The sequence below is a fragment of the Tiliqua scincoides genome, chromosome 2 (assembly GCF_035046505.1).
Source record: "Tiliqua scincoides isolate rTilSci1 chromosome 2, rTilSci1.hap2, whole genome shotgun sequence".
Lineage (NCBI taxonomy): Eukaryota > Metazoa > Chordata > Lepidosauria > Squamata > Scincidae > Tiliqua > Tiliqua scincoides.
In genome coordinates this window covers 157,729,061-157,741,473 of record NC_089822.1, presented here as the reverse complement: position 1 = coordinate 157,741,473, position 12,413 = coordinate 157,729,061, and the positions used below count along the sequence as shown (strand labels likewise).

Genomic DNA, 12,413 nt, shown 5'->3' with positions numbered 1-12,413 from the left:
GACCAGAAGTGACATCATCAAGCAGGAAAATTTTTAGCAATCCTAGGCTGCAAACCTACTCACACTTACACAGAAGTAAAAAGCGTATACACAGTAACCTGTTAAAAGTACAGTTCTGTAATATTTCCCCAGATGCAGTCACGTACCATGGTAGCATCAAATCTAATGTATTAAAAATAAAATCTTGAAATGAATGGGGACCCACCTGAAATTGGCTCGTGACCCATCTAGTTGGTCCCATAGTTTGAGACCCACTGGTCTAATTGATATACATAAACAAGTGTTAGATTCCTACAGCATATTTCTGGTCACAAAAACATCAACAAACTTCTGGGTAAAGACCCAGAACACTTCTGCTATTAAACACTGAAATAAATGTGAGCAGACATGGGGAGAAGGTGAAAATTTCTCACAGACAGTGGCCTCGGCTGGGAATCAGTTTTTTCCCCTCACCAACTTTATAAAGAAATGACTTTGAATGAAACAACTAAGTGAGGACTTGCTATACTATTTAACACAGTGGAACTTACTTCTGAGTAAACCTGCTTAGTAATATACTTGTTTATATTTATCTGGGGTAATTTCTTTTTTCAGGATTTATACATTTGTTGCAATCCAAGAGTTTGGGATGAAATGAGCCAGCTCTTTAAATGAAATAACATAAGTTACAGAGTGGGAATATGTTGCAGAAGAAGAAAACACACTAATGAAGATGTTTAAAATTAGGTTTTGGATTTTTTGTGTTGTCTTAGAGGGTTGCAGCTATGGGGATTTTGCCATGATGAGCTCCTGCACTTCAAAAATTTACCACGACACCACCGTGCTTTAGTCAATATTTGCTATCATTTCAGTCCCAGTTAGAAACTCCACCATGGTCCAGGATGATCCCCAAGCTGATCAGTTGCTCCATAAGTTGGATAAGGTAGATGGTGACTTGGATGAGGTCAAGAAGGAGATTTTTAACCGCTTGAGGTCCCCACTAAACCACAGTGACCCTACAGAAGATCTCACTCAACGGATCAGAGACCAGGAGGCAAGTGCTGAGGGTATTGTTCATGTTTCTATGATAGCCTGATGGCCTGCATTGGCCAAAGCTGAGTTGTTTAAGCACCATGCAAATAAGAGATGCTTATTTTCCACTGCTGAAAAAGCACTCTACTGGCTGCAGTGCTCTGAGATGGGCCTCTTGATGTGTTTTTATACTATAAAATTAACTGAGGTTAGCCCACTGATATTTGTGGTACAGGACGAAGGAAAAAGAGGCATTGTCATGTAACACTTAAAGCTGCTTAGTAAAGATTAAATTTACCTCTGGGGGCTGGGGGATAAGAATAGGCCCTCAGTTTGGCTGTACTTGTCATAAGAGGCGACTAAACAGCCACCGGGTAGATGGGACTCGTGAGCCTAGGAAGGCAGCTCATCTGAGAGAAGGAAAACTCTGATCCCAAACCTCCACTGCCTTGTGGCTACGTCCAGTTATGGAAAAGGCTTCAGGAGTCAACCTTGAGGCAAAATCCAGAGCCGGAGTCCCTGAGGCAGTTCATGGCTGAACACAGTCACGTTCTGGCAACTCCTGCGACGACGCTGGAACCAACCGTATTGGCTTCTGCCTTTCCATTGGACCATTTCAGCGATGTGGAGAGGGGGGATTTGCTGCATGGGTAACAGCCTATCCTCCATACCTACTTTACTCAGGCTTCACGCACTGGAGAGGACACTCTGTTCCAGAACCACCATTCAGAGCGCAATACCATAGTCTTCTGAGACTGAAGGATGCCAGTGCAAAAGATTAAATTACTATCCTTTTCCTCCCCAAGATTTTGTATAATGCAGTTCTGCTTGTTCTTTTCGAATTCCAACTTGTTTCACATACTGTGTTGATAAATAATTGAATCGGGGTGTCAAGCAATTTATCCACCACCACCCCCAATTATAATTGGGATCTCCCAATGTGATAATTGGGCTTTCTCATATCTTGAAATTATGAACCAGATTTGCACATTTTCTCTTCTGTCATTTTCAGCTGAGTTCCTATGTGGGAACAAAGTACTTATTTCTAGCCATCGCCTGTTAAATGATGTCACTTTCTGCTTAAATTATGTCACTTCCAGCCTTTAGCAGGTGACATGAATGCTATTAAGCCCATTATATGAAATGAGTTTGAGATCTCTGAAATAGATTATTGGGTGAGAAAGTTCATCTGACATGAAACAACTGTCTCTAGCACTCTCAGATGTGAATGGAAGAGAAACTAGCTCAATTGGGCTGATCAGGTCCAAAGTGGTCATAAGTCTAATGATACAGGACACATAATCAAGCCACATAAACTGTAGCCAGCCCAAGCTACTGTGTATTGTGGAGATGTGTTCCTTTGAGATGAGTCATAATCTCTTAGCAGTATATCAAATTGGACTTCAAAGATTGATTTTTTAAAAGTCTGCCTTGTTATCAGGGAACAAGAAGGAGACTTCAAGCCATAGAAGCAGAGAAGGAATCTGCTCGGAAGGAGTGTGAAGCCTATCTTTCCAAGAAGCCTGCTGGCACCTCTGCCTCTCAGCTCCCTGTGACGCTCAACAACATCAAGAACAAATGCAATGATGTGACAGTACTTGCCAGGCTCTATGATGAAAAGTAAGTGGCATCAGAAATACCCTGTAGCAGAGAATAGAACTGTGTTAATGCTGGGAGGGGGAAACATCCTTTAAAATGTTCCCCAGTGTTTTGATTCACTTGATACAGGGAAATTGCTTCTTGCTTCTGTGCAAGGAAACAGTTTTGAAGTGAAACGTTGCCCTTCAGCTTTAGTGTTTCCCCTTCCTCAGAGCCAAAGCAGGCCTGAACCTGGAGAATCAGATTGAGAGCACAGACAAGATCGTCAGCACCTTTGAGGCCAAGTTATCTCATGATGGCACCATCCCAGCCTCACCCAATGCACTGCAGGATCGTTGCAATGACCTTCAGGTGAGAGTAAAGTCAGAGGAACTGGGGTATAGGGAGAAAGGGAGCTGGTTAGCCCAACATCATTTTCTCCCACCACCAAGATACACGGGAGAGTTGATCAGCAAGCTTTCTTGTTCATTTTAAAACCTATCCCTGAGAATGTCAAATCCGCTAAGTTGGAAGCTACTTTGTCAGTTGCTTTAGAAAAAAACCCACTTCTTCACTGATTAGTCTTCTCAATGATAATTTGAATTCAGAGCAATTATCTGTCTACACAGAGATCCTCTTCTAGGTTTATTCCTGTCCTTGGCTACCTGGAATCATGCATTCCCATCACTCTCAGGTGACGTGAAACCATTTTCAGGAAGATCTCATTACATGTAACTACCTGCAGGCATTAATTAATGAGATCAGAGAGCCAACTTGTTGCAAAAGAAGCTGAGCCAAAATTACCTGGCCAGGATTAAGATATAGTGGCTTGAAGTGTGGTACTGTAATTATGGAAGAGAAGATGAAGTTGGGTGAACATGTGTTGCAACCAGGGGGTAGGTTATGGGGGTGAGGAGGAAGAGCAATGACTGGTGGGAATATATAGGAGGCAGGTTGCAATAACATGAACATAAACACACACTCTTATAAAAACCAACTGGTAGGCATTGTGGTAACACATCTCTGTGACTTTTACATTTACTGTATAATCTTGGGTCTAATCAGACATGCACAAAAATGCATACAGTATTTTTGACCCTTTCATTATTTACTGCATAAACAAATAGTGCACACATGCCTGCATGCAAAATAGCCCAAAGCCATGGCAGAGGATAAGGTGGCATTAGTTTTTAATCCCTGCCATGATTTGTTGCTGGATTGTGCCCCACCCCAACCGTGCACTATTTATAGGGGGAAAGGTTCTATAGGCTTTGTATGAGTTTTTTTGAATAAATGGTGCACCAGAAGCACCATGTTGGATTACAAGCCACTGTAGGGGCTAAGTATTAAAGCATCCCTACTTCCCACCAAAGTTTGGGGCCATTTTCTACACATGCCCATCCCCAACTCTGCACTGATTCTTCTTTCAATCAAAGGTCAAAAGCATGCATTTGTGCGCATGTCAGATTAGACCCTCAGAGTACACAACAAGGCAGCACTGGTGAAATGTTGCAAATCTGTTGTGAGCTTCATGCAGTCTTTTATTCAGCTCATTGACTCCCTTCCAGAGATGTATTCTGTGGCCAATGGCAACAAACCAGGCAGGCTACAATAAACACTGTAGCATCTAGTGCCTCTGGCCATACATGGGCATGAAAGGTCAAAGTGGAAGGTGGCATGCCTACTGAGTATTTTTGCATTGGGGACAAAATCCATCAGAACCACCATCACTGGAGTCACCTGTGCCTCGGATGAAATAAACATACCGCTGGTGGTGCACACCACTTGTCCTAGAAATTTCTTACTTTGCCCAACAAGACAAAGCATTGATCTTGCTTCTGGTAGCCTATTTGTATACTAGGGGAATTTATGATTTCTCCCCTTCCCAGGTGATGCCAACATTTCTTTTTTCCATTTACTGTTTTTTAAAAAAATGGTTCAACGTGTCCTCCCTTTTGTAGAAACTGAAGCGAGATTTAGTCAAACAAGAAGATAGTTTGTTGAAGCTCAACCGCAGCCTCAAGGATGCAGAGCACAGCTGCAGTGCTGTGCAGAACAACTTCCAAGAGTACTGCCCTGACTTTCCTAGGCAGAAGAAGGAGGTCCAGCTGCTTAATGACCGATACCATGCTGTAGCTGACCAGCTGGATTACCGGTGAGAAGCCCAACTCTCTCTACTTGAGGGTGCACCTAGTGGGAAAATTCAGAGATCCAGAGGTCTCGTGAGTCAACTTATTTAAAAAGCCAGGTTTGGAAATGATCAGAGATGGCTTCCAAAGTCTCTCTCCCTCCAAGAGCTCAAGAGAACTGCTCTTAAAACAAAGCAGCAGATATGCCACAAGCCAGCATGTCTAAACAACCTTGTAGAGCAAATTATTCTGCAAGGTAGCTTGTGCAGAGCAAATAGGTATTTTGTCTCAGCCTTTCATGTCCCCGCAACCAGCCCTAGATTTTCCAGATTTCCCTGTCAGGCCTCTTGCAAAACTCACCAAAGGCAGTTTTCTTCCTAACCTCCATTTTTACTTTCTGAGCAGGGAGAAGACACTCAGGAACACCAGCCTCACCTACCAGCAGTTTCAAAATTCCAATGAGAACCTGATGTTCTGGCTTAATAGTCTGCCCCAGTACAAAGTCAAAACCACAGATGGGCCAAGCCAGATCAACTACAAGCTCCAGTCTCAGAAGGTGAGCACTATGAGCTCTTCAGGCAAAGACGGGGGAGAAAGGCTCCTGCTACAATTCTCATGGGCATTGACAGAATGAGCACACACCAAGAGAAAGCTGGACTCGTACAAGCCACTAAACAAAACACATTGGAAAGCAGTGGTAGAAGAGTAATTGTTAGAGCAAGTCCAACTTTGCACATGCATGTGCTTCTCTCAGTGACTCTAGCACCAAATGATAACACGGGTGTACGAAGCAGGCATGACAGATCAGACTCCTAGATTGAAACCACTTTGGGGCAGGGACTTGTTATTCTTTGTTTCTTTCTTTGAAAACCTCCAAGACTAGGCATGCGCCTGGTGCTTTAGAAACAAAAATACCATCTTATACTGGATCTTGTCCTGTTTGCATTTCTCCTGCAGAGGCTGGCTGATGAAATTCAGAGCAAAGAATCTGAGAAGAATGCTGTGGTCAGCCTGTCCCAGAATGTGCAGTCTGTTCTCACTGTAAGTTTGTGGAGTTTTTATACACTTCCTGCTTTCAGTTGGAGAACCAGCCTAGTGCCTCCTTTAACTCTGTCATTTCTTACAACAGGATTATGAGCTTCAGGCAGAAAAATATCGGTCCTCCTTGGACCCTGCTCTGATTGCTTCAACCGCCAAACGCCTCCGAGTCACACCACTTCGGGAGAGCATCCAGGCTCAGGTGAGAACTTAAAGGGCCAAACCACACATGGCATTGAACACATCATAGTGAGATCACAGGCTTAAGTTTACTCAAGTGGAGGGCCACAGTTTGGATTGGGATCTCAGCAGGGAGGTTATTTAACACTTTGCCTTCATGCTATTTATCACACTGAAAATCACCACTACGAAGCAACACTTTACCCCTGAAAATGTGTTTGCTACAATGGCATTTTTAAATTGTCCCTCCTTAGAGGTGGTTTTCAGCAGGAAAAATAGGTGGTGGCAAAGAGTTAACTACTCTCAACCTCCCTGCTGATGTTCTGTTCCAAATAATGATCTTATGTGTCTCCTACACATGAGTAAACTTAAGCCTGTAACTCACAATGATGCATTTAGTTGGTTGTGGAGGACTTCAAAATCTTAATCTTAATATTCAACCTCTTCCTGCAATGCAAACCCCCCTATACCCAGAGTTTTCTAATAATCACATGTGTCACCCTCATTATAGCATGTCATGAACAAAGGACCGAGAAGCATCAGGCTGGGAGCCAGTAGGACAGCAAAGATCAGCAAGGCATACTCAAATGTTTCTGCCTCTGTTCCTGCATTTACCTTGTGCCTACATACTGGTTGGTTGGCAACCTTCAGTCTCGAAAGACTATGGTCTAAGCCTACAGTGCCCAGTATTCCCACGTGGTCTCCCATCCAAATACTAACCAGGCCTGACCCTGCTTAGCTTCCGAGATCAGACGAGAGGCATAGGTTTTGCTGTGATGTCCTTTGTTCAACAGTGTGACCTAGAAAATTTTTGGTAGGCCTGAAGTAGAGGGAGAATGACAGGAAGGCATGCCATGATGTCTAAATGTTTTTGCCAAACCTCTGCAGGAAAACGAGGTGACGAGACTCTTCACAGAGACAGCTGCCGAAAACAAACAGCAGCTCAGCCGGCTGGAATTTGCCAAGAAAATTATGGACAAGGTATCTGTGGATCATACTCAAATGCAAATATTATTAATGCAAAGTTAAATGAATACAGTTGGCCTGCATCAGCACCCAAACAAAAAAGGGAAAAAAACAGTTTGAATAGTGCAGGTGATTGTGCTGGCCATTCCATTCACTAAGTATATGCTACAGAGTGAGCATGAGGTGGGAAAAAGAATCTGCCGTTCTCTAATCCAAGGCTTTTCAAACTGGTGCTTCGCGATGCCCCAGCCAGAGAGCCCTGGCCACTTTCCCCTTAAGGGGCGGGGCAGGGGGGAGCAGCTACATGATCCCCAGGATCATGTAGCTAAGGGGGCTGCAGGAACTAGGATGCACTCACCAATCCCTGCAGCAGTCTGTTGGGGGTGCAGGGAGCCCTGCAGATACTTGCACAGGGCTCCCCGCACCCCTGACAGGCTGCTGCAGGGACTGGTGAGTGCATCCCAGTTCCTGCAGCCCCCTTAGCTCCATGATCCTGGGGATCGCGTTGCTGAATCCCCCCCGCCCTCGCAAGAACTTACTGTGGTTCAAACTCTCCTAGAGTTTGAAAGCGGCTGCCCTAGTCATTGCAGTCTCTGTGCGTCTCTCATAAGGTGATTTTGGGTTCTTAAAGAGACAGTATGTATTTTTCAGTTTTAAGGTAGTTTCAGCTATATGTGATTTTCCCCTTATGCCCTGATTTCAGAACTTAACCCTTATGAAGATGTCGGCCAACTTATATAAATAACCATAGATTCTAGTGAATTTCTACTGGAACGGTGGGGGGAGGATTGCTCGGTTCCTGTCTTTGCTTCCATACCAAAAATATGCCGGACTGCTGCCTTGAGATGCTATTGCACTACCACATTCCAATTACTTAGGAAGTTATTTTTAGGGAGATAGAAGCTACTCTCTACCAGAGTAGGGTGCAGGGATGCCTGATACTTTCGTTGCAGGAACCCGCCTCCATATATATGTACTGTATTCCATTTGAAGTTTGCTTGCAGCCGTCCTTGATGGCAGTGGTGGCCAGATCCTAAAACATCTGGTAACAGAAGTGGAAATGATAAGGAATGCAAGGAGACAGAAATTGCATAATATTTTGTAAGAATTGCCTTTTCACTTTCTCCTCAAAAGTTGCTTTTGCTTTTTCCTTCTCCAGAAGGACGTAAATGATGCAGTGCAGGTGATCCATGAGCAGACCCAACAGACTGCGAATACAACCAAGTCACTGAGAGAATCAGAAGCTCTGAAATCTCAGTTGGACATGGAAAGGAGCAAGAAGGCCAGGGCTCAACAGGAGCTGGAAGAACAGAGAAGCAAGCTTTTGATGCTGAAGACCCAGCGGCCCATTGAAAGAGTGGAAGAGAAAGAAGTGGTGCAGTACTACAGAGAGCCAGCTCTGGAAAGTGATCTGTCTAAAATATCTCATCAAATTGAGGATGAAAATAGGAAGAGGAAGACCTTTCAGGCAGATATTCAGATGGTAAGCAATAAGGTCCTCCAAATGGAGAAAGATAGGAAGGTTGTGAAACCTCAGCTACTTACAAAAGAAGTCACTAAGATAGAGAAAGATCCAGCCCTAGAGGCCCAAGCAGTCAGTCTCAAAAAGGAGATCAAGCACCTCCGAGAGAGTTCAACATCCTCCTCTGAACTTGAACGGCTCAGGAAAGAGCTGCGCTTGCTGGAGCAGATGCAGCCAAACATCCGAGAGAAAGTGGTGGTCAAAGAAGTGGTCAAACTGGAGAAGGACCCAGAGATGCTCAAAGCTGTCAGGACTCTGCAGATGCAGATTGATGAAGACAGTTTTAAGAGGAAGTCCATGGTGGAAACCATAGGGAAATTAAAAATCAGAATTGAAGAACTTGAAAAGCTGATTGAAACAGCAGAACCTAAAGTCATTGTGAAAGAGGTAAAGCAAATGGAGCAAGACCCGGAACTTTTGAAGGAATCTTCCAAACTTCAAAAGCTCATTGATGCGGAAAGGAACAAGAATGTGATGCTCGGAAGTGAACTGACAGAGCTGCAGGGCAAATACAATACTGTGGAGAAGCAAAAGCCTAAGGTGGAGATTAAGGAAAGAGTCAATGAGATCTTCCGTCTTGATCCAGAAACAGAAGAGGAGATTGCACGCTTGAAGAAAGAGCTCCAAGAAGCATCAAGAAAAAGGACAAGAATCGAACAGGAGGTGGAAAACGCCAAGATTGAGCTCAAAGTTCTCAAGTCTCAGGTGCCTACTGTGGAGTTTAAAGAGGTTATCCAAGAAGTTATAAAGATGGAAAAGAGCCCTGAGGTTCTGAGAGAAATAGACAGGTTGAAACAACAGCTGAATGATCTTGTGAATACAAATGGAAGGTCCCAGGAACAGTTGATCAGGCTACAGGGAGAAAGAGATGAGTGGAAGAGAGAAAGATCCAAAGTCGAAACGAAGCTGGTTAACAAGGAAGTTGTCCGATATGAGAATGACCCTCTGTTAGAGAAGGAAGCTGAACGACTGCGTCAAGAAGTCCGCAGTGCATCACAAAAGAGGAGGGCAGCTGAAGATACCATCTATGATCTCCAGAACAAGTACATGCTTCTGGAGAGGAGGAAGCCTGAGGAAAAAGTGGTGGTCCAGGAGGTGGTTCTTATGCAGAAAGATCCAAAGCTCAGAGATGAGCGCAACAGGCTGAGTAGAAGCTTGGATGATGAAGTGAGCAACCGCCGGCGCTTGGAGCGTGAGGTCCATCAGCTTCGGACAGCAGTGGAAGAGACAGAAAAACTACTTAACTTCCAAGAAGATAGAAATAAAAGGCTTGCTTTGGAAAAGGAAATGAGGCAGGTCACCTTGAGAATAAAGGAAATTGAGGAAAGCCCTGCTCCAGTTCAAGAGAAAATAATCATGGAGGAAGTTGTCAAACTAGAGAAAGATCCCGTTCTTGAGCAGTCCAGCACCAACCTGCGAATCGACCTGGATAATGAGAAAGCTCAAGTGTTGAACCTGCAGAGGGAATGCAAGAGTCTTCAAGTCCAGATTGATGTTCTGCAAAAAGCCAAGTCCCAGGAGAAAACCATCTACAAGGAAGTAATCAGGGTAGAAAAGGATAAAGTGCTAGAAAATGAGCGTGCACGTCTCTGGGATCTGTTAAGCAGAGAGCGAACTGCCCGGCAGACTGCAGAAGAAGATATTAGGCATCTCAAGGAGAAGATTGAGAGGGCAGAAGCCATGAAAAGAACATGGTCCATAGAAGAAGCTGATCTCCAGAGAATTAGTAATGTGACTTTGCAAGAAAAATCCAGCCTTGAGAATGAAGTAAGGGAACTGGAAAGGCAGAAACAAGAGAAAATTCTCTTCCTTCGAGAACAGTCCAAGCTCCTGAGCCAGAGGACAGAAAATGACCGGCAAAAGAAGATGCAACTTGGTCAAGAGCTTTCTCGACTCGAATCAGACATCCTTAAAGAGAAAGACCAAATTTATGAAAAAGAGAGGAATATCCGGGAACTCCAGTCCAGAGTCAATAAGGAAGAACTGAGCCATGAAACCCAGATGAGAGAGACAAATCTCTCCACAAAAATCTCCATTCTCGATCCAGAGACTGGCAATGACATTTCACCCTACGAGGCCTACAAAAGAGGCATGATTGACAGGAATCAGTATATACAGCTGCAAGAACTAGAGTGCGACTGGGAGGAAATCACAACCCTTGGGCCCAAAGGGGATGTTTCTGTCCTCCTTGACAAGAAGAGTGGGAAGCAGTACTCCATAGATGATGCCCTGCGTTTTAGAAGGATCACCAAGGAAGAATACCAGCTCTATAAAGAAGGAAAGCTCCCCATATCTGAGTTTGCTCTGCTGGTAGCAGGAGAAACTAAGCAGCCTTCATCACTGTCTATTGGTTCAATCATCTCTAAGTCTCCAATTTCATCCCCTGCTTTCCAACAAAAGCAGACCTTCTTTCCTCCTGGCCCACAGGTGGCTTTCTGTGATGATACCTTCCCCATTGCTGGAATATATGATACCACAACAGACAATAAGTACAATGTCAAGTCAGCTCTTGGCAAGAAGCTTGTGGACCCAATGACAGCTCAAAAGCTTCTAGAGGCTCAGGCTGCTACTGGAGGCATTATTGACCTTATTTCACGGGACCGCTATTCTGTACACAAAGCCGTTGATAGGGGACTGATAGACAACACCTATATGCAGAGGCTTTTGAATGCCCAGAAGGCTTTCACGGGGATTGAAGATCCTGTCACCAAGCGAAGGTTGTCTGTAGGAGAGGCAGTTCAGAAAGGATGGATGACTAAGGATAATGCCTTTCCCTACCTGTTAGTCCAACACCTGACTGGAGGGCTGATAGATCCCAAGAAAACTGGCCGTATCCCTATGTCAGAAGCTACCCAGACACACATGCTTAGCAGCGATTTGGCCATGATGCTGCAAGATGAATCCAGCTATGAACAAGATCTTGTTGACCCTATTACTAAAGAGAAGATTCATTACAAGGAAGCTATGGCTCGCTGCCGGAAAGATCCTCTAAGTGGGCTCCTTCTCCTTCCAACCACTTCTGATGGGTACCAGACATATCAAACAGCAAGTCATTCACCGACCCTGTCCCGGTTCAGGCTCTGAGATCATCGGCTCACTGTAATCTTCAGTACCTACATAGCCTCGGGTGCTGTAAATCCCCAGCAAAGCTCAGGAACTGTCTACAGATGAACATAGTGCCTTGCTCTTATGGATGGCTATGTGCTACTCTAGATAGCTAATCTTACTTATTTCCACCAAGGAAGCAATGTACATAGAAAAGCTGGCACTGCTGAAACAGAAAGCTCTAATGCAGGAGTGAGTGTGTACCCAGGAAGCAGTTCCCAAACTTTGTTTGCGGCGCCCTTCACATCAGAGCAATTCCTTCACAGCACCCCCTATATTTCTGTTGCTGTCTTAGCGACAGCACAGCCGGAACGGGAGGAAAATTTCCTGGGGCACCCCTATGAGTTTGTTGCAGTTTGGGAACCGCTGCCGTAGGGCAATAAAGGGGATTTTTAAAAAATGGAACAAACATGCTTTGGTAACTTTTATTCTGTGCCTTCGTCTCATGTTTGATGGGATGTATGGCAAGGTGCTTTGAGTTAGATGACTGTCATGCACGCAATAAAAAATTAAAATATTTTAAAGGCTCCACTTATTTATCTTTTAAAATGGAGACACTCCCTTCACTTGTCAGTACAAAATCATAATCGTAACCATGAGTCAGAGATGAGAAAAACGTGCTGAGTTAAGAAGGGAACCAATGGATATATGTTCTAAGACTGTGGAGCTCCAAAAAAACAAGGCCAAAGGTGAGGTGGAGACGTGTGGTCAAAGAATACTTGGAATAAAAGTCTAATGGTTAGTCTCAGGCAGGACTGGGGGCACTTGAAACTAAACAAAATTGTATCAGACTGAGACAAGCAATACCTCTTTGCTACAAACCTGGCACCCACTTTTTCATGTCTCTATGTAAATACAAGGGCTAGAATCTCACTTGGAAAATG

At 44.3% G+C, this 12,413-nt stretch overlaps 1 protein-coding gene across 1 annotated transcript in view; it reads left to right on the top strand.

Annotated features, from left to right (window-relative positions):
- Positions 1 to 11,930, top strand: part of EVPL (envoplakin) — a 29,219-nt gene extending 17,289 nt beyond the window's left edge. Inside the window, exons 13-21 of the mRNA XM_066613373.1 lie at positions 852 to 1,033; positions 2,453 to 2,631; positions 2,823 to 2,961; positions 4,551 to 4,744; positions 5,124 to 5,274; positions 5,676 to 5,759; positions 5,848 to 5,958; positions 6,825 to 6,917; positions 8,062 to 11,930. Of these exons, the coding sequence (XP_066469470.1) occupies positions 852 to 1,033; positions 2,453 to 2,631; positions 2,823 to 2,961; positions 4,551 to 4,744; positions 5,124 to 5,274; positions 5,676 to 5,759; positions 5,848 to 5,958; positions 6,825 to 6,917; positions 8,062 to 11,508 (4,580 nt within the window). The 3' untranslated portion in view covers positions 11,509 to 11,930. The remainder of the gene's footprint in view (positions 1 to 851; positions 1,034 to 2,452; positions 2,632 to 2,822; positions 2,962 to 4,550; positions 4,745 to 5,123; positions 5,275 to 5,675; positions 5,760 to 5,847; positions 5,959 to 6,824; positions 6,918 to 8,061) is intronic.
- The last annotated feature ends 483 nt before the right edge of the window (positions 11,931 to 12,413 follow it).